Source organism: Poecilia mexicana, unplaced genomic scaffold (assembly GCF_051168715.1).
Source record: "Poecilia mexicana isolate PSO_F unplaced genomic scaffold, ASM5116871v1 scaffold_4, whole genome shotgun sequence".
Taxonomy (NCBI): Eukaryota; Metazoa; Chordata; class Actinopteri; order Cyprinodontiformes; family Poeciliidae; genus Poecilia; species Poecilia mexicana.
In genome coordinates, this window is record NW_028263373.1 from 29,491,808 (window position 1) to 29,519,505 (window position 27,698).

At 41.0% G+C, this 27,698-nt stretch overlaps 1 protein-coding gene across 1 annotated transcript in view; it reads right to left on the bottom strand.

Annotated features, from left to right (window-relative positions):
• Positions 1–27,698, bottom strand: part of scfd2 (sec1 family domain containing 2) — a 129,040-nt gene that overhangs the window by 97,075 nt on the left and 4,267 nt on the right. Inside the window, exons 3-4 of the mRNA XM_088005170.1 lie at positions 16,770–16,897; positions 7,809–7,984 (exon numbers count right to left, since the gene is read on the bottom strand). Coding sequence (XP_087861296.1) covers positions 7,809–7,984; positions 16,770–16,897 — 304 coding nt within the window. The remainder of the gene's footprint in view (positions 1–7,808; positions 7,985–16,769; positions 16,898–27,698) is intronic.

A 27,698-nucleotide genomic window follows, 5' to 3' on the forward strand; every position in this document is an offset into this window, starting at 1 on the left:
TTTGGAAATGGATCGACACGCTTAAAACTCTTGCCGTGTGAACCAGGCAATACAAAACACCACAAAGCCATCCATAAACAGAAAGAGTAAAGCACCACTAAGGCACGGTCCCTCACCAGGAACAACAGGCCTGGCAAGGAAAACACTAAGAGAAGCAGTCGAGAGGTTCACGGCAGCTCTGGAGGGAGAATATGTTGACAGAGCAACTTTCAGTTCCCGGGTTCACAAATCTGACCTTTATGGAAGAGCGGCTGGAAGCTGTGAGAAGTCCTGTTTGCAATAAACCATGTAAGGACAAAGCAAACATGGGAAAAGAAGGTGAGACCAATGTTGAACTTTTTGTTCTACGTACAAAACAAACTTTTGGCAGAAAAAGAATCGCCATAACAACAACATGATACATGGGGGAGGCCGTATTATGATGTGGGAGTGCTTCCATCAGCAGGAACTTGAAAACTAGTCGGAGCTGAGGAGATGGGTGGAGATAAAAACAGAGAAGTACTGTAAGAAAACCATGGAGGATTCAAACGATTTGAGACTGAGATGCAAGTTCATCTTTCTAACTGTGTGGTTTATAATGACCCTGTCAAAGTATGGACCTAAATGCAATTGAGAATCTGTGGCAAAATGTTTAGTTGTTCACAAAAAAGTTGAGGTGTAATAACTACTTGGGTTAAAATGTCAACCTTTAGAAGTTGAAAGCTTTCAGAAACAGCTCTGATTACAGCAAAAAAAGTTAGTATCACAAGGCTTTAAGGTAATACAAACACATTCTAATCTTTTCCAATTTCTACTTGACAAAATTAAATGTATTATTTTCTGCTTTGTGCTGGTCTGGTACATAAATCCCAGCCCAACTCATGGATATTTGTTGTGTCAGCTGGACGAAATGTGGGAAAGTTCAAGGGTATCAACATTTCTTTTTTTTTTTGCTAACAGAAAGCACACAATCCATCTGAGTTTTGAAAATAAAGCAGAGCGGAGAGACAGAGAGGCCGCCTGGCTTAGAGGCAGACGGGAGAAGATCCCGAACCTCCTGTGTCTGGTCCCGCATGCGGATCCGTGTTGCTTGCTCCGGGCCGGGAAGCGGCGGAATGCAGTATGGGGAGGTGACGGACGCGGAGACGGTCAGTCCGGGTCAGCGCGGATGCGAGGCTGTTAAACAGTCGGGGAACTGGAGGAGGTCAATGCTGGATTTGAAGGCAGCGCCCCGAAGTCATTCATTCATGTTTATTTGTTGCCAACTCCACCGAGCAGACAGGGCCACAGCAGAGATGCTCCACAAGGGAAGGGAATGTCTGGGATGTGGGGACAAACTACATCCCCCCCACCCAGAGGGGTAACGCCAATTACTGGCTTAAAGCCCCCCCTGTCTTTCTGCGGCACGCACCTCAGATAAGATTGAAGTTACTCAGGACCAATATCGACATTTTTCCCCTGTGCCGCCATAAGGAGTGATGCAATCCAGATGTTACTTATATGCAACTGCAAAATCCACAGCATTCCTACGGGTTGGCATGCTTTCTAACTGATTAGCATGGGAGGAGATTACATGGATTTTTCACTGTCAAGCAGTAAACATAGAGCAGATCCGCAGGTCAGTGCATGTCCAGGAGAGTGTTGGTGAGGGGTGGGAGGTCAAGGGGTTACGCGTCTCTGTCCCAGAACATCGGGGTTGTAGGTAATGGGGGACGCTTCTGTTAACTCCTGACGACTTGCCAGCGCTGACTTGAGCAAAAACAGAGCGAAGCACCCATCTGAAAACAACTTTGGACTCGTCTTGGCAAACGCAACGTACAGCAGAAAAGGCTTGAAAAAGGTTCAAGACATTTAAGCTTTACAAACCATGACAACTCTCTACAAAGCATCTGTTTTAGCAAGGACTTCAGTGGAATTTCTCCAGCATGAGATAATGCTGATGGTGTTTTTTTTATTATTTTCTCTTAATAGAAGAGGTTAAAAAAACGTATTAAAAACGTACGCAGAGGTACATCTTGAAGGATTTTACCTAAACTGCACAGTAAGGTCTTAATACGGAGGGGGAAGCAGGTGTGTTTTTCCCCTCAGGAAAAGTAAGTGTTGTGTTTCTTTCTAAGTGGTAATTTTATGTATTCCGATTTGGATTTTTTTCTTTTTCTTTTTTACAAAAACAAACTCTCTATTTGCCGTCTGTCGTAAACACATGGAACCAAAATTCAAGTGTTTACTTTTTAGCCTTCAAGAAAAAAGCTTTGCATAGTAATGATACAGTTTGACATGATTCTGTTGCAAAGATTGCAACTGTGGTGTTGTACAGAGAATTAACAGTATTTTAACACTACATCAAACTGTGAAATAAAGTACTAGTACAGTACAATAAATTTGTTGGATGTATGGAATTTAATACACACCAAACCCTTAAGCGTTCGTTCAGTGGTTTTGATGCATCACTTTTTAAAACTATTTTAGAAGTAAGATTTATACCAAACCCAACATATGCTTCCTATTTACGTAAAATGTATTAGCTATAAAAGTTTAACTGAAGTAAATTACTGTTAGGTGCGCATTATCTGGATCTACAGCTCAATTTCAAACCATTTATTTCTACAGACTTAAACCCATGTCACAAGCTGAGATAAGAAACAGGCGTGCAGTCCGAGTCACCCGTGGGAGATGGGGACATGCGGCCGAGGGAAGTTTTCCATCCATCCCAGCGCCGCTGTGACAAGCAATAACTCTGAACTTAAGTGTTTGCAGAGGCGTGCCCTGCTAGTCCCAGCAGAGTGGAGCAACGGGCCGGGGTGAGAGGGGTTAGCTCCTCTCTGCAACGCTGCTGTCATCCCAGCTGTGTCCAGTGATGTGACAGAGCTCTCAGCAGCAGACTGGGGCTGCAGCTAACGATTACTGTACTAATAGATTAATCGCTTAATCAGATTTAATAATACACTTAATCAGCGTATTATTAGCATTGTAGACGGAAGAGAAAAAAAACAGAGGAGGAATAAAATTCCACCATAAAACTCAGAAATACTGAGAATCAGAAAATGTCTAGAAAAACAGAATGAAATTGCAACTTTTGAAACAGAAATTTTCGTATTTTTAAAATCAACCTGTAAATTTCTCCGTTTTTTTTTTTTTTCTAGCAAATTTTAAATCTTTCAAGCACAAAAATGTCCTCGTTTTTCCTGGAAAATGTCTGAGATTAATCTCAAAATTTCTGAGATTTTCTCTCGCAAAGTTTCAGGTTTTCAAGACTAAAGGTTTTCTTGTTTTTCCTGGAAAATATCTCAGATTAATCTCAAAATTTCTTGGCGAAAATGTTGTCCTTTTTTTCTATCCACAATGGCCCTAATACGCCGTCGCAGATTTTTCATTTCACCATTTAAGCCTTTTTTTTATACAAGATTACAAATACATTATAGATGCAAAAACACAAAGAATTCAGTTCCATTTTCCACAAATCAAAACATTTTATTCCCTAAAATGCAACAACATAACATTCATTTAGAAAATCTGGACCTAAACCTGTTCCACTTGAGGAGTTTTGGTTAAAACACATTTACAGACCAAAATGTTTTAATCATAGCTGGAAAATCGATATATTTTTGCACAGTTTTGGCTTCATTACTGCTCTGAATGTTTGCAAATTGACTTTTTGACTCTGTATACTCCAGTTAACGCTTAATCGATTACTAAAGGATCCTTTCAATTGTCGATTGATCACAATTAATTCGAGCGGTCGTTTCAGTCTTCATGTAAAGCTCTCACTGCCACAATACTGGCCTTAAAGAGCCTGGGATCCCAAAAGCATGGAGCTACCGCATGTCTGAGCTACGTTCTCGGTGAGTGGGAGGTACAGCAGTAGCAAACATGTTTGTTTTGGCGAGGAAGAGCGCCTGACTGGGTGGCTGATGGGAAGGTAGATCGGCGCGCTTGTGATGTTCTGGGAAGTGGTGAAAGAGAGAGTCTGTCGGGTTTTAGGTCCGGCTGTCTAGAGCTGAAGACGTCTCGCACACACCGCTTCTTTAACAGTGGCCTGGAGCTCGACCAGGCCTGCTCAATCTGAGCCTTTCAGACTAAAACTCAATTACACGGCCGACACCTGGGACGGCCAGGAGAGGGGAGAGAGGGAGGGGGTACGGGCGCAGGCAGGGTGGCACGCCAAACGGGAATATATGTAACCGTCCCAGACAAATGTGTTCTTTATATTGAGGAGGTAATAAATCCAGTGACGGCATAAACATTTAATATTAAACCAACCGCACTGATGTTACAATCCTCCTAAGGTAATTCTCCTAAATAAACCTTCAAAAGCAAAATCTGACCACTTTCCTTGTATGAACCGTCCATGTGCAACTCACAGGTATATCATCTTTCAGATTAATTGCACAGTTTCACATCTGCAAAAGTGGTGTTCATTACTAAAAAATGTTTCTACTTCTGTTCAGGCGTATTCAAACACTTTTCCAGTCCCAAAGGCTGAGCTGCGACAGCCGTGCTGCCTAAAACAGCTGACGCACACAGGAGGCAAGATGGCACGTCTAACACGATTTCAGGGAAAACTGTAGCAGCTGATTGGAGCTGAACAAAACATTCTACTAAAATGTTAGCGCTTTGTAATGCAAAAACCAAGACCAAGATTTTTCCAACTTAATGTGACATGCAGTCCGTTCAAAACGTCTCGTTTTTATTTACAGGCATGAGAGGAAAGACGAAGAGGGTCTTCTTCACAGCTTTTGCAACCGCATGTTGTCGCTCGGCTTGACAGGAAGTCTGAGAAGTCCATTCTGTAAACGTAACTAGGGAACTTAACCACCACTTTTTTTCTTATGTTAAAATGAGAGTATTTTAACATAAATACTCTGCATCCCTAGAATCAGCATCCCGTTTCAATGCTATTTCTATTCTGGGGCAAACTTCCAAAAAAGTGCACAACTGCCGAAACACAGAGTTCCTTGAAATCAAGGATAAAACCCACCTATTTAGAGTTGCCTCTGATTAATAATAACTTGAAGATTGATCATTATATTTGATGTATATTTCCTTAATGATTTTGATGATGGAATTTGACAAAACATAATGTTTATCGCCGTTTCACAACTGGTTCCTGTATTATGTTTGCATGGTGTAAAGCTCTTTGAAATGCCTTGTTGTTGAAATGTGCTGCACAAACAAACTTGACATATACATACATCACCATATAAATATACATGCTGAGAGCAAACTAGACTGACGTTTAAATACCGCCATGTTTTAGGATCTTGTAATACCCCTCTCCACTTTTGTTTTCAATTAACTTAAGAGCACAGATTCCAGATTTCTGAACCTCTGTGGAGCTGCGGCCTACTTCAAGGCCCCAAGCTAGTGCGCACAGGAGCTGGCCTGGATGAACTCAAACCGTCCACCATAGCGACGCAGCGTCCAGCTCTGGTGGGTCGTCCCCACAGCAGCCCCTCACAAACACACACACACACACACTCAGGCAGAGCAAACACATTTCAACCACCAAACACGTCTGGGAGGCATTTCATCCAGCCATTTTCTACTGTAATTAATGTCTCCCTCATGCACTCAAGCAGAAAAAAAAAAAAAAAAAACCTCCTGGAAATTAAATAAACAAAAAGGGGCAGCGAGGACACATAACTCATTTCCCTTAATAAAACTCAGGGCCGTTTTGATTGCAAACTCATATCACTCTTAAAGCCTCATTCTGAGATCTGATTTTCAGCGAATGTGTTTCTTGAACTCGAGCCAAGTGTTTCAAAGTCGAGTAATGCGCCGACGTTAGACGCAACTCTTATTAACCCGAGCGTGCTCCAGTCGCAGCCTCGTCTGAATTTCACTTTTCTTCCCCAAACTCATAAGACCAAAGCTGGAAACGTGTGGCAGGACAGTTGTTCCGGGTTATCCGGCTTCTCTAGACGACCGTCGTCAAAGTGGAGAGACGACGTAAATGGACACTGGAAAAAAAAAGTCCCTTCCCCTTTCCCTTCATTTAATAAACGAGCGGACCTAGCCGAGAGGCGAGATTTAAGAGGTTGTTTTCAAATTCCAGTTTGGCCATGGCCAAGAGCCTGTTTAATTTTTCCGTGATTTAGTTTAATAAGTTCCTAAATACTGTGCCGTCCCAATGCTTGCCTTACGGATCCAGGAATGTACAGCGGCTCAACGAAAGAAGCAAAGTATGAAGAGGACGGCGGAGGAAATGGCTGCGGCATTAGTCAGCGACTTCATTTGACGCAGCTTAGACTTCTGCTTTTTCTAAGAGAGCTTGAAGTTATGTCCAGGTCGCCGCTGGGAAAAGTGAAACAAGAGGTGAAGAACCGGTGACTGTGTACACTTTGACTTTTGATTTACTCTTATTACTCCTCCGCCTCCCATCATTGACTCTTTCTGCCCTGTGCATCAGACTCGATCTCTGACCTTTAGGAAGGCAAACGCACGTGTGCGTCGTTCCCTATTAAAAATGGATCTCTTCCTTTTCTGGACTCCGACTTTTTGCTGTGTTTTGCTGTGTTTACGGGATCCAAGTGTTTACTCTGCAAAGAAAACTGACCTTGTTTATAGAGGAGAGAAATCTGTGGATGTTAACACAACATGTTGAAAACAAGCCACTTACCTGCTTAGATGCTGTCAAAAGCCCGAGGGTTCAGGCTTCCTCTTTTTTCTCTTTATGTTTCAAATATGGGATTTTTAAACATTATCTGAATTACTTTAAATGTAGTTTCTTATAAATGGTTATAGACCAAGGAAAAAGAAGAAATGGATCAGAATTTTAAATTTTTTGTGGGTTTTATCTACACCATGAGCAGATTCTACATCCATCCATTTTCTTTACACACAACCATGCACACACACATACATACCTAGGGACAATTTGGAGAGGCCAGTTAACCTCACAGTCATGTTTTTGGATTGTGGGAGGAAACCGGAGAACCTGGAGAAAACCCACGCATGCACAGGGAGAACATGCAGAAAGACCGGGGCCGGGAATTGAACCCAGAACCTTCTTGCTGCAAGGCAACAGCTCTACCAACTGCACCACTGTGCAGCCCTACGCAGATTCTACATGTAGACTCAAATATGTAAGTATTACAAGAAAAAATAAATAAGAATAAAGTTATAATATAGCGAGAAGATAAAGGTACGAGAGTAAAGAAGTTTGAGAATGAAGTAGAAATTACATACAGTTGTAATATCAGAATAAAGCCATAATATTATGGCCTTTATTCTCATTATGCTGACCTTTATCATAATATTATGACTTTATTCGCATATGATTTTATTCCCGTAATTTTAGGTTGTTGTTTTTTTTTCTTAGCCCTATTAGTCCATTGCACAAATATATTTACACCAGCCCTAATATTATTGTGATATCAATGTTTCTTAGCACATTTCAGAGAATGAGCATAAATTTTTGGGGGGCTTCAACAATCTTCAGGCAACATTCTAGTTAAATAGATAACTGTTTTTTTATATATATTATTATCCAGAAATTGGAAAGTTGACTGGTTTCCTGCCATTGACTGGGTTTTTAAAAGCTGCGTTTTACTTGTGTTTATGTTTGAGTGTCAGGGTAATTTTAAACTTGCACAGAATGTTTTTGGAAATCATTGCATTGTGAAATAACAGTAAAAAAAAAAAAAAAAAAAAGTCATAAAAGTCCAAATTAATCTAACAGTCATGATAAATCAATGTAAACTTCACACCGGAACTCTATCACGTGACAAATCTGTCATGGAAGGTCTCCAACTTTTATTTTGCAGGTCCTCCAAGTGTTTACTGTGAGTGACATATGGATGGTATGGTTATGCAAGATGAGCACACACCTGCAGCAGCAGCCTTTCGAAACCCAGACAGGAATCCCAGCGGGCCAAGTTGGGATGTCGGAGCGTCTGGGCCGTGGCCAAGCCCAGCTGAAGCACCCCGCAGTGACTCTCTAGCGCCTCCCAGCTGCTCCGGAACAACTTCACATAGGAACACAGCTGATCGGGGGTCACGCGACCTGAGAGGAGGGAGATGCAGGGTGAGATATTTGGACCCAACAGAGCAGTGGATGCAATAAATATTAGCAAACGTAGTAATAAAAGCAGTAGTAAAAGCGTTTTACAGGAAATGACAAAGTGGTTGGACATCGTCATTTGTCATGCGACTGTATCTGATAATTACAATATGAGATAAAAATGACTAACAGTGTTAGTGAGCCAATGTCTCCAAGGTTTGGGACATCCTCCCTCAGTCAATAGCTGATTCTCCATTTACCTTAAAATTGCACAATTTGACACTTTGAAAATAAACTGGCATAATGAAAACATGCCGATTTTGAAAAAAAAAGTCTTGATTTTTCAAAACAGAGTTTGACGCTAGGATGAGGTGGTTTATCAGCCGTATCACATCTGATTTATTTAACTGGCTTATTTCAAAAAGCTTCAATGGAAACACTTCTTTCATATCACAGACGTCATGTGATCAACAACCTGATGTTACTACTGGTGGAAGTGACAAAGAAGACGACAGGAAGTGGTAGGAGGACGATGGCGTGGCATGTTTTTTTTTTTTAATTATTTATCTTGTGAACATACTTATTCATGTGCGATATTAATTGTTTTTTTTATTTAATGGAAACACCGCAAACACACAAATCGTGTTTTGTTCAACATTCGCGAAATACTGATAACGTTTTGAGCCCATCTGCAATGGAAAGGCAGCTGTTGATGCTTCTGAACGGAGCAGGGCACACGGCCTTGGAGCGCTGGCTGAGTCGTGTTGTTTACTGGAAAATAATTGGGACGTATCTTTTGATGTACATCTTCCACTGCAGATGTGTGCTGTCTGTAATCCATCAACAAAGCATTCTTTGTGCCCGGTAACCTTGACCGGCGGTTTTCCTTGACCGGAGGCTCCCAGCTGTAGAGCGACTGCCAAACACATGATGCATCCACTTTTGTTTGGAGCTGCCCCTCTAGATTTGCTAGCTCTTTACAAAAGAAAAAATAATTTCCTTAACCATCACTGGTCTGCTTTTTTTTTTTTTTTTGCTCGTGAAAACATTACACTTATATCCAACATGGGCCGTTTCTCCTGAGGGCTTCAATTCATTTTAAGTTTCATGTTTTGTCTTACTGAGTAAAAGCTCTGGGGGTTTAAAACAGGCAGTCATGAAGCAATATTCCTCACACTGCGAATACAAACCCTGTGTTACCATGAGTTACTGACTGTGCCTGACTGCAATTAAGGAAATAGTGCGGGAACACTGATTGGAGCTCCTGAAATTCTGTCTGGGCTGTGACTAATATGTGTAAATGAGAGGCCTTTGCTGATTACTTAAAGATACGTAAAAGAAACCAGACAGACAATGTTTAGGATCTGCTCCGCTGAACATTTCCAAATCCCCAGCCGTCTTCTTAGCCCCCTCTCCCTCTGCTCCTCAGGAAGGATCTGACCAAAACTTAGCAACAACAGCATAAAGAGTCAAGTCCTAAAAGACTAGAGAGATGGGATACAACACCTCCGCATGAGCGCATTCATTTGTGTTCATGTGGGTGTATTTTGGGTTTGAATATGACCAACATTTATTTTGGCAAGGCCAAACATATGACCAGAAGCGAAACTGATGATAAGAAATAGACCGGCAGAATACCAAATATAACTCAACCTACAGCGAGTTCAAGGCTTTTTTCGCTATAGCCAGCACTCATTTTCCTTAAGTGTTTTTTTTTGTTTTGTTTTTTTTTTTTTAATTACAGTACAATTTCTGCATGTTTTGTTGGGATTTTATGCAATGGACAACAAAAAGCAGCAGATAATTGTAAAGTGAAAGGAAAAAGATGCATGGTGTTGGATCTCTTTTTGATCGCGTTTTAATTCTTATACTCTTTGCAAAGTACTTCAAGTTGTTTTTGTTGTGAAAGACGTTCTAACTTAATGTCCTCCTAATGGGTAGAAGAAGCTAAATACCAATCCCTGCCGTACGCAATTATAGGAAGCCTCAAACAATAACTAGCGAGGAAGAGTAAACAACGGACAAACTGAGGAAATATCTAAAAAGAAGAAGAAGAAAAAAATGGGTTCAGGTTTCTCTCTGAACTGAAAACATTTCTGAAGCCGAACCTTCGGTCCAGACCTAGTCGGAATACTGAAAAGCCCTTTTGTTAACATATCCAACCATAAAAATCCTGGCAGTAAAACTAAAGCTCCCCAAAAGCTTGATGTGCCAACCATAATTCAAGACAGAACCAGGAAATATATTCAAAGCTAGTCCGGCCTTGAATGGGCACCTAAGAATGGTGCAGAGCAGGCCAAATGTAATCAGGCTTTACAGTGAAAGCACACACTGAGTCTGAGGGAGAAAATGTAAGACATTAGGGAAACCAAAGAAAAGCAAATAGGCCAAGCAGACACACAAAGGGGCCTGCTTTGCATTACACACTTAAAGCATCTTGGCAGAGCCTTGGCTCTTATCTGTCACAGAAGGTCCCTCCAAACAGCTTTGTGATTCCTTCAGCATCTTTGTGCCAGATGAAAAAGGAATCTGAGGGAGATGATCTATCAGCTGAGGTCTTGTTCCAGATCAGGGTGTCTCTGCAGAAAGACGGCTGGCTGCGTGTTCTTCGCTTTCAATGTTAAGCCGTAACAAAAAAAAGTTTTCCAAAGTCTAATTGTAACAGTTACATGCTGAGTGCACAAACTTTCAGTCTCTTACTGAAATATTAATTGGCTATATTGGATGAAATCTCCTCTCCAGTCTAAAATATTTTAAATTATTTAGAATTATTTTGAATATTTAAAGACTTCCTCCATAATCAACTCTGATCAGCTTCACTGTCATAGATTAAGAGAAGCATGCCCATAGCATGATGCTGCCACCACCACGTTTCACTGTGGGTGGTGCGTTCAGGGCGATTTGTGGCACTCTGCATGTAGGCCAAAACATTTTGGTCCCATCTAACAAATGTTCTTCCACATGCTTCCTGTGCCTCCTACACGGCTAATTGCAAAAGGTATTTCTTTTATCAATGGTTTCCTTCTTGTCGCTCTTCCATAAAGACCAGGTGTATGTAGTTCTCGTGTCAATAGATTCTCCCACCTGAGCTATGGATCTAAGCAGCCACTCCACAGTCATCATGAGACTTTTTGGCTGCTTTACTAATATCCACAGACTGCCAGTTCAGGTTGATTGCCATGTCTTGGTAACTTTGTAGTTGTCCAGAACTCTTTGTTTTGATGGATGATGGTTAGAACAGCACTCTGTAAGATGATGAAAGCTTGGAATATTACTTTATTGATGTAACTCTTTTCTAAACTCCTCGACAAATAGAAATCTCTCAGGCCTTCACAGAACAGCTGGATTCGCATTGTGCTTGAGCTGGATTTTCTCTTAAGGTATCAAACTAATGGGGGTGAATGCAAATGCATTTTTCTTTCCAAACCATGTGCCATTTTCATCTGCTTCACAATCATGAGGTACTTTGTGGCGATCTATCGCATAAAATCCCTATAAAATATATCTAACTTGTGGTTGTAAAATGACTAAATGTGGTAAAGGGACATGTGCGGCGCTGTAACTTATGACATCATGTGGTTCATAAGTATCATATGCCAGGAGGTCGGTCTCTGAACGGCAATTCTCGTAGCCCTTAAATGAAGATGGCTGAGAAACCTGAACCGTTGGGCCCATTTTATTGTCCTTTTGAGGGCATTTATAGAAAGAACAGACATAAAGCAAATTTCATTTTCGTTCTCATGCTAAAAACGGCTTGAGCTTTAGTCCATCGGAGCAGGATGTGCAGAGGTGGCAATTGAGACATGGTGATCACGATCAAAGTCTTCCATAGAGCAAGTACAGCCAAGGGCAACGATGATTTAGCTCCGTTACTGGAAGATGACTTACATTCTGGGTGCACGGGGTTGCAGAGGAGCTAAGTGATCTCTGATGCGAGTTGCAGAGCTGAGTTGTGACCCGTCTCAGCAGCCGGACAGCCTCATAAGTAATCCCGCAAGACTTAGGGACGCAGGAAGTCTGAGAGTCTTATTTAAGCGGTCCGAAAGGAGGAACATCCTGAATGTTGGGGTGAATGGACTCTACACCACATTCAGGCACACACTGCACCACATCACTCAACGACAACGACAGTTTTCATCAATATTTTCAACAGTTGGTTAAATCATTTACATTTTAAACAAAATTACCTCAATAAATAATTTCTAAGAAAATATGTGATGGAAGTTGTTTGGGAATCAGCTCTAGAGACCACTGATAGGGACACTTAAGTGCTACCCAAAAGGTGAAACTCTCGATTTACGTGCCAGTCTACGTTGGTCTATGGTATTGAGCTCTGGGTAGTGACCGAAAGAACAAGACCAGGTGTTGTGGCTCTCCCTTATAGATAAGGTGAGAAGTTCAGTCATTTGAAAGGGACTCCACTGCATCTCTTCATCAAGAGGAGTTAGCATGCCTCCTGGATGCCTCCCTGATGAGGTGGACCAGGTATGTCCCACCAGGAGGAGACTCAGAGGAAGACCCAGGGAGTGGAAAGTCTTGGTCTTTGTGCTTAGGCTGCTCTCTCTGCGACCCGACTCCCAGACAAACGGAAGATAATGGATGGATGGATAAATGCATCAAGATTCAGAAATTTCTTCTCAAACTCTTTCAGGCAATACAGGCACCCTGCTGGATCATCAGGGCTCTAGTTACATCACTTGTAGGATGACTTGATACAAATGACAATGCAGCAGCTGTATGAATCCATTCTGAACCCAATCCCCTCTGGTACCAAAGCCTGAGGGCATGCCCCGCCCTTCTGCCACGGGAGCAGCAGGGTGTCTGCACAACCACTCTGTTATCCATTTAGTCTGGTGTAAACACAGGCAGATTTGCATAAACACAATTACAGATGATGAAATGTATCTATTAAAGTCCCATTTAGGAGCCAAAACACCCAAGACAAACACGTATTGTGCATGTTCTCACGCACACTGAGGGAATTTCATCATCCTATTACAATCCTATTACATCCTATGAGACCTTAAACGGGTCAACCTCAGGCTCTGAGAAATGGATTATTTTCTCTGTGTCTCTCTGGATGATCCTATTCTGCTGAAAAGCCAAGCTGGATCCAAGGGTGTATGAAACCAATGAGCACGTATGAGGCCCTGCAGTGCACACGCAGAGTATTTTCTTTGTTTATCTGGAAAAACCAACAAGAGCGAGAATGAGCTCAGATATGAGTGGAAAAATGTTAGTCTTTAAGAGAACTGCAGGGCACCAAGCAGGGATGCAAACCATTCATGGAGTTACGATTAATTGTTGATGAATGTTTTATTGGATTAAAATTAGTTCCAGTTGATTAACAACACCAGCTTAGACATTCTTTTGGTGTTGTAGCTTGGCTGCCACCCAGCAGAGAGCGCCGCCGGTCACCCTTCAGTTGAAAATGGCGGAGCCATACCAGAACGAGAAAGAGAAACACTCTGAACAGAGTCCGGTGTGGGATGCAAAATGAACTCTGTGAGGTTCTCTTTTGAAATATAAACACGCAAAGCTCTTTAGGTTTCACCTTAATAGCTCTGATTCTCCTGAGCTGACGGAGGAGTGTCAACTTCTCAATCACAAACTAGTGATGTGCTACGAAGGTGAAGATGTGATGACTGAACCGAAGAGAGGATAGCGCAGAAACTTGTCACATGGAAAAAAAAGACATGACGCCAATAAGCAAGGCTGATTTTTTTATCGTTCGAGTAAAATGAACTTTGTTCTTTCATTATATGAACTACTGACAACATGTCTCTGAAAGTCCAAGCAAACATTTAGTATTTATTTGCAGAAAATGAGAAATGGTTAAAATAACAAAAAAATATGTGATTCTCAAATAATGCAAAGAAAACAAAGTTGATATTAATTTAGAAACAACCATACTAATGTTTTCACTCAGGAAGAGGTCAGAAATCAATATTTGGTAGAATAACCACGAGGTTTTCAATGGGGTTCAGTGCAGTGGGCTTTTCATTTGTTTCAGAGCTGCATTTTATGCTTTTCATCTTTTGTTTTTCTGTTAAGTAACCTAAGAGTTTTCTGTTCTACTATATTATATATATATATATATATACACTTATGTGTCTCAGCTTAATAATGTGAGAAAGCCACACTTTTCTGTTTGTTCAGTCAGTATTTAACACAGCAGACACACAAGATTTTTTTAAATTTAATGTCGTTTTTGTTTTTTAATTCAGCATATGAACATTTTTACTCTTTATGTTATGGAAAGATTGTCAGTCCTCTTGATACAAGAGAAAACTCAAGTTTTTCAGAAAACGTCCATTCAAGGACATAGGACCAGTCAAAGACTAGTCATAAAACCAATCAACTTTAGATTCACTCATTAATTGCGTCCTTAGCATCAAGTCAGCAGATTAGTGTGAGTTCCATGTGGCGCTTTGGTGGAGAGAATGAAGGATTGAGAACTTGGCTGTCCTGCAGAAGGAAGACAGTGTGGGGGGTTCATCGGTAGCTCACAGGGGGATCCATGGTGGTGTCCGTGCCTCTGCCAGTGTGCATAAAGGTTCAGTGTGTGAGGGGCCTTACAGTGGCCCATTCTCTCCCTCCCTCTCTCTCTCAGCAAAAACATTAAATCAACAGACTGTCAGTCAGCAGGCAGAGGCCACTTTAATGCGCCTCCTTATTCATACACTCCTGACTTTACTGTCACTCCTAAACTCTGCAGAGCATTTGTTTAAATAAATCGTTTCAGATTCCACAAAATGTGCACTGCATCACAAAAGTGCGAAAAGACGGCACAGCGTTCACATGCGAAAAACTTTACAAGGCTGTGTTTGAGAGTGTGTGTGATCTTGTTATGAGACCTTCTTTACCTCACAAATTACAGGGGCTCAAGGACCAACAAGATCCCTCCCTTTTTAAAAGCCCCCTTTTCTGCCAGATGTTAACCTGAATGTTAAGACCGGACTGTGTGCATGTGAGCAAAGGATAGCGCAAAGTCCAAGGTGCACGGAGCCACTTCACGTTTGCGTGCCTGCACATATTTTCATCCCTCGCTTCAGACTCCTTTGCTTCATTACCAAACAACAAAAGTTTTTTTGAAAAAGCAGTGTGCGTGTGTGTGTATGCGAGCGAGCGAGCGAACATGTGTATTTGTGCGAGTGTGTGTCATGCAGCCAACATGTGGTTCAGATTTCCTCTGGGGCCACATGTGCAAAAACACAGCTAGCCAGAAAAGCTGGATCTCAGTGGGATCTGCTGCAGCCCGGCTGCAAAACGCAGAAATACAGGCGCATGCTTCTCCTCCAGAGTAAATATCTACATGCGTTGCTTTTATGTGATGCAAATGTTTATGTTTCGGGTTTTTTTTCTGGGCATTGTTATTAGTTTGTTTTATAGTTCATAGGAAATCAACCCCATCTGTGGCTTTGTATGGGCTGGTATGATATCATAAAGGCATAACAACTTTTATTAAACGATCGGGGGTTTCAAACAAATAGAAAAAAAAACTGTTACAAGATTGATGTGCTTTTATTTTGAACAGAACAGCAACAATCGGTTCTACTGATGCTGAAGTTGTATAATTGATGCATCAATCATGCTTCCTCTGGCCGATGCCAATAAGAGATTGTCCAATTAACGATTCCTTTTTTGACCACTTCAGTGATCTGGCCATACTGTAAGAGGTATGGCCCCTTTAGAGCCATAACTCGTGAAAGTGGAAAAATGTGCTGAAGGTTCTTTGATTGAGGTCGTTTTTAATCCGACAGAGAATCAAGAACATCCTTATTGAAGTACTAATTTATTTATTGTCTTTACCAAACTAAAAGAAAGTGCGGTGAAGTACACAGTGTTAGTTTTAAGTTAGTTTTTCAGTCCATTTAGAGCTAATAATAAATTAAAAACTAAACTAAAACTAACACCATATACTTTAATGCAATAGAGAAACTCTATCATTTAGCTCTTTGCAGTGTTTCTGTTCACAAACCAAAAATGGCAGAAGTTATAGGTTTTGCTGGACTTCAATAGTTCAGACTATAATCTTAGTATAATGTTTTTTTCAGTGGCCGTAATCCTCTTCTGTATTACTGCTACACCAATGTTATCTATATATTATATTTATATAGAGCAAACATCAACTACATTTTGAATCAGTTTCAAGTTTGAATTGAGCAGAAATGCTTTTGCTGTTCTTCCTTTAGATGAACACAAGCATAACAAGCTGCACTTCTGTACTCTACGATCCACAGTCCACAGTCAGAAAAAATCTCCAGTCAGTGTAGAAATGTCTGTGTCTTATCAACGTCCGTAGGAAAGGCATGAGAGAAAACATTTGCTTCTTTAAAGGTGTTGCGTTGGTTTTTAAAAATTTGGTATGCTTCGACACTGGTAACCATCCCATGTGGCATTCACATGCTTACTATGGACACAACAAATTAATCAACTAATTAGTTGTCGATTGATGGTTTACTAGATTCAAAATAACTAAAAACATCCACTCAGACCTTCTTTTTGTGTTGTAGATTGGCCTCCATTCAGCAGAGGGCGCCGCTTAACATCGTTAAGCAGAACCAATTGAGGCAGAAAAAAAAAAAAAAAAAAATATATATATATATATATATATATATATATATATATATATATATATTTTTTTTTTTTTTTAATTCAGCATACGATGAAAATTTTTGCCCTTTATGATACAGATTGACGGTCATCTCTCGACTGTAGTTGATTGATGAGATCAATCAACTTTAGATTAACTCATTCATATATAACTTGCATCTCTAATGCTTACCCATACTCATCTTGATTGGCAGCTTCTCCTTGGTGGCCGCCTCCACCAGGTGGCGTCGGACTTCCATCAGAGCCTCCTTGTGTTTACTGGTGAGCATCATCTCCCACAGCAACCTCGCAGAGGACGACCTGAGAAGCAGACGAATTCAACACGAGAGCTTAGGGGCAAAGAAGAGTCACTGGTTTTTGTTCATCCTGGACACGATCGAGAGTTTGTCTTGTCATCAAACCAAATACTTTTAAAAAAAACAAAAACAAAGGGGTAGATGCAGAATGTTATCATGTCAATCTAACAGAAAACTCCAGTGTGCCAGCATTCGTCAGGCCCGGTCAGTGCCTGAAGCCAAACAGCTTGCAGACCAAGACACCCTCCATGGTGCCATCGCTGGGCACATCTCATTCCCTCAACTCATTATCCGCTAGGTTACAAAACAGCCTGATTCCCATCTTTGATTGCGAGTGATGACAGGAACCACGTGCGGGGCTAATACCATCTGCCGCCAGCAAGAAAAAATAAAAAGGTTCCTATAAAGAATCAGAAAATTGTCACAGTGGAGCCTTATCATTGTTAAATTTGCAGATGACAGGTATTGCTCTTCAAAGCAGCCGGTGTCACACTTCAGGCACCAGACGCATTTCATATCTAAGTATTAATTTGTCTCTTTTCCAACCTCATCTGTTTAATATGCTGAGATAAGACCTCGGCCAGTGTCCTTGCTTCTGACAACTAGACAGAAGGCATGCAACAGTTACTGCTATGAGCGTATACCAAGGTTTCAAGAAGTAAGGGTTTCAAAACTGCTCAACATTTTCAAAGTCCTTTGAATGAGAGCAGAAGGAAACAAAATGCTGATTCTTCACCTCCCATTGCTGCATATGCTGCCAATCAGCTGGTTGAAGGGAAAAAAAAGTCTCAAGCATTTCTCTCTAACCTACAAAAAGGACAAATTTAACACTTCGAAAGTCTTTCAGATGGCGAGAAACACAAAAAGAGCACTACCTGTCACTTAGAGTGAAGGGACGGTATTGATGTTGTTGAAGTGAGGGTATTAAAAGGTCCCTTCAGCGTAGAAGACATACATCTACTACACAGAAGAAAAGTGAAGTCCTTGTCACAGCAGTTAAGGGCGAACAGCTAGTCAGACTAGATTTGATGTTTTAGCACTAATAACAAAGTACAAGTGAAACTCCTCACCAGTCAATATTACAGTTAAGTCCAAAAGTATTTACTCGCAAATACACTCATTCTACCAATACACAGATCAGCAGGAAACTTGTGATTGCCCAGAGACACACAGACGACACAATGGCAGGGAATCGAACCCACGACTTTCACATTGCAAGAAGACTTCTCTTCCCATTGAGCTGCAGTCTCTATGTTACCAATAAAGGTGTTTCTATTCATTCTTGATAAGGGTATTAAAAGTTTCTGCCATACCTTTTCAAGAAACTACTTACATAAAAGCTGTTAAATTATTATTGTTCTAAACTGATACACCTTTTACTGTCTACTTTTGCCATTTCCAATCCAAAACAAGCTTTTTGATTGGATGGAAATAAAATATATATATATATATATATATATATATATATATATATATATATATATATATATATATATATATATATATATATATATTCCAATTCCAAATATGACAGCACAAATCAATTGCTCTTATTTAATTGGTGTTAGTTAAAAACAATCATGTCACGTGAAGCATCTTTTTTTCATTTTGATATATATTTACTGAACTAAAAGCGTATCTACTAGGTTACGCTAGTTACGATACTGTGAGAACCTCACACTAACCCATGCCTACTAAACACATATGCACTCATGATTATTACTCCAACAATTCACCAGAAACTAAACAAAAGGAATGAGACACAGGAGAAAAATGAAACCAAAGGACTGAGAAGGAGTGGAAGGAGACGGGGCATCGTTGACAAATCCACTGTTTTTCTTTTGCTTTCTTGTCTTTTTTTTCTAAACTTTGTTGTTGTTTTTTTGTCCCCCCCCATTCCCCTTTCCTCTCGCCTTTTCTCCTTTCTAACTGCTGCCATGTGTTTAATATCAGATGTAATGTGTTCCAGACCTTGGGCAGGGGCTGGATGATGAGGAATGGGGCTCACGCTGGGACGCCCGCCATCTTCACACCAGAACTAGACACTGAGACTTGCAAACACAACGAGAGCCTGGGAACAATCCGGTTTAGAGTAAAACGTGGAGGAGACAAAAAAAGGGGACTTTACAAATCTGAGATAAATCCAGATTTGAATCAAACTTGACTTACTCAACATTAAATATGAGTTCGTAAACCAAAGCTGTCGGTCAAAAAGTATGATGAGGGATACAGGTTTGCCAAAACCCGTCTTAAGCTTTGAGTATAGTCCCCCCCCAACCCCTGATTACACAAATTAGGAGGTTCCACATGTTTGTCATTGCTGGAATACCAGCAGCGTAATCTGACCGGGACGCATCGGAGCGGCCCGCGAGTGTGTTTGTGTTTGCGTGCGCATGCGTCTGTGTGTTATGTTTGCACACAATCCCCTGCGTTCTGTGTTTGCTCTTGAAAGTTAGTGGGGCTCTGACAAGTGTGGGGAAAGAAAAAAAAACAACATGGTTCTCATTTGCCACTCCAACCTCCCCCCCCCCCCCCCCCCCACCCAATCCCAACTCCTGTACGGGCATCAGTGTGGGTCGCCCATGCACCTCCTCCCACCTCCTCTGAGCCGACCGGCTGGATAAATGTGGGCCGCCCAGGTTGACATTGGCATGGTGTGAGACTGACTCCTTAACCAGCCCAGAAATCTTGTTGAGTAACAACTTTACTACGTACTATGAAGCGGGAATGAGTGAACTGGGAAGGGTGTGTGTGTGTGTGTGTGCGTGTGCGTGTGTGTGTGTGTGTGTGTGAGAATCTGCAAGCTCTAAATGCAGTTTCTCTCCTTAGTGGAACATAACCAAATTGTTTCTGTAGGGGGCAATCTTGCTCTTAACTTGTGCGCAGCATGGTGAACATCTCCCCTTTACCCCCCCATCCACATCTCCCCTGCTCTGGTTTTGCAGAGCCAGGCTGAGGCGGGTGTGTTAGGGGACTTCACCATAATGAGCGCCGTAGCGTTAAAAGGTTGTTTCGAATCCGATGCCAGACCTTAACAGACAACACGGTCCCCTGAACGTGCCTCATATTGTATTTACAGTAGGTGATTGTTGAAATGAGGAAATGGGGCTGGGGGGTAGTGAGTACTATTCCTGGCAGCGAATGATGCAGAAGGAAAGAATGCTTCAAGTGGTTCTTTTTTTTTGTTATTTTTTTCTTTTAAGCTACTTCTGACTCAGGGTTATCCTTCATTTTTTAGCTCTTTTCATTACTTGCAAGAAACTGCACAGGAAATAAAGCAGCCACTGTTTCCTGGTGTAGATTTCTCCTAAAGTGCAACTTCTACCCTTCCTCTGCTCCGTTTCTATATCAGGATAGAATATCCCCAATGCAGTTTATCAGGGGGGAAGTAATAATGTACAGAACAGTTTCAGCACCATAAATAAAAACGGACCATATTCAGTTGCACTGAGAAAGTGGAAGCTATAGCAGAATAAAATCTATTGCAAATAACCTTAATAAAAACATTGATTATGTACAGATTATGCTACAGTTACTTGCTAAAGTCTTAGAAAACATGCATATTTTATTGATAGTATAATCAGACACTGAAACAGTTGCTGAGGTTCTTTAAGGATGAACTTAGGAAGGTGTTTTATCTTGTTTATACTTCCCTACTCCCTGTGAATGGGGAGATGATTAAAAGAATGCAATTATTTTTCTAACTGTAGATATGGGGAAATTTAAAGCTATATTCTTGAAATCACTTCCTCAAACATGGATGGCATATTTGTTTGTTTATTCCCACAGTGCGACTCAGATCAATTGTTCTCCATGTCACTTTTATATTATACCCCAGAGAAGAAGGAAGTCATCAATTATCATACTAATTAAAAGTTGCAGTAAACTTATAAGCTTGAAAGAGCAAAGCAATAAAATGAAACAAAAAAAGTTCTCCAGACTCCGGCAAACGTGAAAATCGAATTTGGTCGAGCTGTTTTTTTTTTTCTTTGTACTGGAACACAATAATATATACACTTTTACTAGTTTATTGAAACTAGTTTATTGATCAAGACGGCATGCAATCCACTTCAATGAGACTGAAGTAAAACAATACTGAAGGTTTCAATGTATTTTTTATTTTTTTTTACAAATTTAAAAATGAGAATATTTATATTGTTTAGGTATCATTCTGTAAGTTCTGATTTGCATTTGTTTAGCTGCTCCGTAAGATGTCTTTCACAAACTATTGTCCAAGAACTGGTCTTCACAATGGAACATAACGCTGCTTTCGCTGATACCAGAAGAAGCCTAATATTGCACAACTTTACAAGATCAGCTTTGCTTTCTGGTCTGTTACTTTACAGACATTAATGGTAAAACCAAATAAATAAATAAATAAATAAAAAAGTGGTTGGTTTCTTGCAAACATGTAAACATTCTCCTACAGGAAAACACAAATCAGAGCAGAGAAAGGGAGGACATTGAAGCAGAAGGCCTGACCTTGACTTTCAACAAATGAACACAGCACAACAGAGTGTGAAGTATGAAGCGAAGAAGAAGAAACGCATCAAAAAAGGAAATGTCACTGGCCAGTTATCATTCCTCGAGTCGTAGGTCACATTTTCAGCAGATTAGCGCATTCTGAAGTGGTTATAGAAAAAAATGTACTTTACGTGACAGCATGCTGTTTACAGGTCTGAATACAAGCTCTTTGTGGAAACTGAGGACGTTTTGCCAGGCTGGATACATTTTCTAAAGTGATGTCATTTAAGCTTGCTCTGACTCATGCACAGTATGCTGCAGTAAAGTTAGAATGACCTGACATGGCTGTTCAAGCTTATGATTAACGTGAATTTGACATGAAAACCAGCTAAAAGTATGGTTTTGACCAAAACAGCCAGGTAATACAAAAGAATGCAAGAAATATATAATGTAATGTGTGCAGAAATGCATAAAAATTCAGAAAACAAATTCTTTTAAGAGACATACACCAAAGACATTAACTAATCTGAAATAATAATTAGTTAATTACGTTGACCTTGATCTGTGGAATCGAAACGAAAACATCCATACAGCTGACTTGATAGGCCTGTCACAATAACAAATTTAGCTATTGCGATAAACGATAATATTGTTGTTTAGAGACAATTTTCAAGTAATATAATGGTAATGGCATAATAATGCAAGAACACATTCTGAAAGAGCAATAAACTTTAAATTCTAATGAATACTGGAACAGGAAGACATTTTGAACATTCAAAATAAATAAAACGACAAATAAAATGCATTATGAAGTCTCTGTAAACAATATTGTCCTTAAAAAAAGAGCTAGGTGAGACCAGAGCACCAGACTAAAGACTTATCATCCAGTTTTTGGTAGAAAGAGAGAGAAAAAATAAAAACGATAAATCATGCAAATGTAAATGATTGAGTTTGTTTTAATTTATCATACAATTAACTGATTTATTGCTTTTTGTGACAGACTTATGTATTTGTACCCCTTTATTTTTTTTTAGGTTTTCACACTTTGCAAACAAAAATGTTCATGAGATTGTATGATAACCCAACACAAAGTAGAAAATTATCGTAAAGCGGAAGGCTAGACGTGTGGCGCTAAATACAGAGCAACCCCAGGGGGAAAAAATCATTTTGAGGCTACAGGTGACCTGAAAAAAGGTTGAGGTTCACTTTCCAGCAGGACAGCAACTCTTTACACAGTGGCAAAGCTTCAGAGAACTTTTTTTTTTTAGATAAAAGTAATCCCACGTGTTAGACTTTGTGCCAAGACTTTGAAAACATCACTTCATTCAATCTGAAGGAACTTAAGCCCTTTTGAAAGAATCAGAAGAAGCATTGAATCAGGATAGCTGAATGCATACACATGCCACACTTTTCAGATTTTTAGTTGAAAATCTGTTTGCAAACTACGCGTCATTTTTCCGCCTTACAGTCGAGGGCCTGCTTTGTGTCGACCTACCACAATGCGTCGAAGTTTGCTGCTGCGATGTGACAAAAGCACGAGGGCCATGAACACTTCTGCGAGGAGCTAAAGTTAGAAACCATTTTTTTGCAGCAACGGCAGATGGGTAAAACATGTGGCAACATGAAAGGATGAGGAAGGAGGTGCAGTAATGTTGGACCCCTCTTCCTCTCATGTGTCTTGGCTACTTTACCGTTTCATCTGAAATCCATCAGCAGGCACCCGCTCTCAAGGAAAGGGGCTGGAGAAAGCAAAGTAACATCTTCAGGGGCGCTTTATCAAAGTACTGAATAAATCTGCGCAAACCTTTCCAAAGGAGAAAATGTGCTCGGTAGTGCAAATCAAATCGCAGCTGCAGAGGACGGCACATAAGACAGAATAGGTTACGTTATCTCCGTCTCGATGGGAACACGGAGTACAAGATGTTCAGGTGAAAGTAATCTGCTTGATTTATGTACTGAGGGTTTCAGTTAAAGACACCTTCCAGGTTGGAGGAGGGAGAGCGGGATTGGGCGGGCAGCCAGCCAAGAAAAAGGCTGAGGAAACTTTGCAAACAAATAAAACATAAACACAGGAACAACGGGGGATGTCCTGGCTTAGCTGGTGACCACACGCGCTAACAGGAGACGCAGCTAACGACCAAGAAGGCCGAGGTGAACACGAGGTGATGATGAGGCGGCAACAGCTGAACTAAGCTGTTAATGTCTTTAACAAATACGTGGCCTGCAGTTGCAGCACCTGTTGATTTTCACATGAAAGATCAGGGATGATCCAACATGCGCCAGGCATCTGCAGCTGCTGTTGACCTGGGCAACAGAGGCGGTAAACGTGTTGGAGAAAAGTCGAGGAATGGACATCATACAAGAAGGAGTTGGCCCAGAATTGGTCAGTTATTAGCCTGGTCAATGTTTTTCTGAGCTATTCCGCTCGTTTCTCATCTCTTTTCATTGCTTCATCTGGAATTTCTCCCATTGACTTGGACTTCTGCGGTAGAGTTTCAACAGGGCCAATCAGCGAACAGGAGTTGTGAACGATGCTTTCTTCACCGTTTAAGAATTGCAGTCGGACTGAGGTTTTAGCAGCCAGACTAAGTGAACAAAGAACAGAGGAAGTGTACAAAGCTGGATATTATCAAGCTCATTATAATTTACTACGTGATTAATGGATTATTGTGACAGGCTTACAAAGAGAATGTTTTTTTACCAGGATAGTAAATTATGAGGTCAATGAAACAAGAAGTTTCATTCAAGTCGTTGCTGAGTAGGACGTTCGAGCAAGCTGCGTAATGGGCTGGCCTTCATCCCAGACGTCGTCTTTGGTCAAAATTAGCATCCTTTGTAGCACTGGCGTTCAAAAGTGCTTGTCCTCTCTTCAAACAAACCTGCTACTTTACGGAGTGCTTCTTATCCACTCTGTATAACACACATTGTAAGCGTAATAACAGAGCTGGGTTGCCAATGAATAACTTCAGTGACTTAATTCAGTTGTTTAAGCCACTGTTTCATGTCTAAGTAGAAGAAAAACAACTACAGCACTGTTGGGAACCACAGCCGAACCAACCCGGCCGCCTTTCTCATCCTCTGTAGCGTCAAAAAAACAAAACAAAACAAAACAAAAAGAAAGCGGTCAGCTATCCACGAGCGTCTTTCATTTGTTCCATCCTTGCCACACTCGACTATCTCTGTTGTTTTTGATCCTTTTCCCACATGAACTTTCTCTAAATAAAATAATTTTTTTTAAAAATCAGGAACTTTTTGTTTCCCAGCTAAGACAGAAATAGGTGTTTTTCCTCCTTCTTGGTGGTACGGAGGCAGGATATGCAGGCTCGATTTATGGAGAAGATTTTTTTTTTTTTTTTTTTTTTTTTTTTAATGGCAGGGTGGGGTCAATGTCTGTGTCTGGCTCCCTTCTCAGCAGTTCCTGAGGGAGACCCAGAGCACCTCGGCCACCCATGCTCTGCTCTGCCCACACTGCACACGCTCCAACCTCAGCATCAAGGTCCAAGATGGACAAATGACGGGTCTGCGGGGTTCAGCTGGAGACTGGGGGAAACTCTGTGCCCTCTGCCAATGAAACTCAAAGGTCCTACTCTGGATGAAAAAAGTGGCTGTGAAGCCAAGCACAGCAAATTACACAGACTGGGCTGGCAGGCACCTGACCACAAAGATAGACACCCACACCCACACACACATAGATTAAAAGAAAAAAAAGAAAACTTCCAGTGCCACTTTCTTTGCACAGATTGAAAAAAAACATACACCTTCTGATTGTATTTACTAATTAAAAGACTATCTTATGGTGGAAGAGAACAAAATTCATCCATAAGCAAAGTGTGTGCATGTGCAAAACCTCTCCCACACACACACATGCACACACACAAAAAGCACACTTTCTCTCTGGCATGATCACTGCAACCACAGAGTGCAAGTCAGGTTGTAGGATTTGGCATATCCTCACCAGGTTATGAAAGAGAATACAACAGTAATTGCAAAAGTAACTGTGGGGTCTCGCCTGCAGAGCTAGAGTCAACAACCACCCACAGAATGTTTAAGACACGGCGATCTAGAAAAAATATCCTGGAATTACCGAGGGAAACATCATACAAAGAGGGTCAAACTAAGCCCGCACCTAATATTTAAAGGTTTAAGATGGTCTACACTCAAAAACCTACTAAAAATAGTCTTGCAAATCATTGGGTGTGTAAACATCCAGCAGGAGGAAATTCATTTTCTGGGGCCAAAAAGGGGCTCCTGTTGTTCATAGAGATCAAATCTACCAAGAGAAAAAAAAAAAAAACATTCCCCCTTAAGGAGTGGGGGGGGGATCATATAAAATATTGCGAATGAACACCTTCAAACTCGTACAAAAGCAGAGTGTCGGCTTTGCCATGCTGGAGCTATCAACGTAAACGGTGCCTGTGGCGAGCGGTGCACTGAGAGGGCACTTAAATCTAGCGGGAACTGGCCAGTCTTCTTTCTGACTCGGCCTCCGCAGCACTTCAGCGTCTGAAGCATCTGTGATAAGGCTCGACTGGCCCATCTGCTCTGAGATAGCACTGGCAATAACGCTCCTGCTGATCGGCTCCAATCCGCACTCCACACAAACACTTCTGATTTGTTTCTGTGCTATGCAGCCAGAATATTAAGAACGACCACACTGGGTGTGTTTGTAGGTAGTGGCTGGCTGGACGGCATCGGACACTTAAGAAAGTTTTAAATGTTAAATTATCACAAAAAGGCTGAAAACGGTCATTATTCTCTTCCTGAGGTTTAAAGTAGTTTCAGTGAGATTCCTCAGACAGGTTGTGTGAAGCAAGAAGGGCATCCGTATGTTGCTCTGCGCCGCCCACTTTAAACAAAACACAAATCCGCATATTTGAGATGTTGTTTTATTAACATATATTTTTATCACTGAAAACGGAATGTAACAGGTTAAAAATCTAAATAAATTCTGACAATTTATGGAGACCTCAAGCTAAACGCATTTGTGAAAAATTAACTTTTGCATAATATTTTTTTTCTCCTCTGTCTTTTCCCAGTGCTAAATCCAAACATCCAATCAGAGGCAGGAGGACGGTCTTAATGCTGTCAATCACAAACTCGTGTGGTGCTGCTCATTCCCCCTTGCTCTCTGCTATGCTGCAGCTAGCATAACTCGTTATGAATGCTCAGTCTAGTTAGCACAATGTTAAATGAACTGAACTTATAAAGTACTTTTCCAATCATTTTGACCACTCAAAGCACTTTACACTAGAGTCACATTTACACTCACCAATGCACATTTGTGCACCGATACGCAGATCAGTCTGGTGGCAGCTGAAATCAAACCTACAACCTTCTCCTCACAAGACGACTACTCTACTCACAGAGCCACAGTTCACATAACAGAGAAGAGAGAGATGACTGTTGCTGCAAGTTAAATCGGCTAAAAGCTTTCCTTAGAGGCTACAACCTACAAATAGGAACAAAATTCACTGTTTTTTTGTTATGTATAAGCCTTTGAAACATCACCATGGTTACAGTCAATCCATTGCAGCTTCAGCCACCACACTTTTCCTCCAAGTCAAAGTCTTTTCCTCTAGCAACCACATAAAGGCCCGGAGCCCGACTGGAACACATGATGTAGGGCTAAACGCTGCCATCAACAACAGCCCCACCGCAGGCACTTAACACATGCACCTGCCCAGGCAAGAGCACGACGACTGGCACCCCATGCTGGTCATGTGCTGCTTCGTTCAGTCACAGAGGTGCAGCTTGGGCTGCTGAATTCTATTTTCCGCCCCGGGCAAGCACACATGTGGCCAGTAAATTATAACGTGTGGTTTGGTTCGATGATTAAATCGGATTATTCTTCTGTTGGGGATTGGTTAAGGCAATATCTGCCATGAACTCCTAAACATAACTCATCCTGGGTGGCACTTTGACCACAATGACAAGATGCAGACGACTAAAAGAGACGGGAAAGGAAAAGCTGCGTCATTAACGGGCCTGGACTGTATGTTTAAAAAGTGTTGAGAAGATAAGAGGAGTAAACAGTCATACACAGAGCATCGGAGCTATGCATAGATAAACTGTCCTGCTTTTGGCTGAATTTCAAAACCAGATTTATTTCATATATGATAAATGAGATGCTAACCATACAGGAAAAAACCTGTATCAGGGTTTCTGCAGGTTGCACCAGCTCAAATTTAAGACTTTTTAAAAACCGTTATGAATGAACCTGTACTATGAGAAAAAAGTACAAAAGAAAATTACATATTTTATCTTGTAGTAGTGCCAAGCTTTTTTTTTTTGCACAGAATGCATCGCGATAGATTTACCCATGAGAAGCAAAAAGCTAGCTC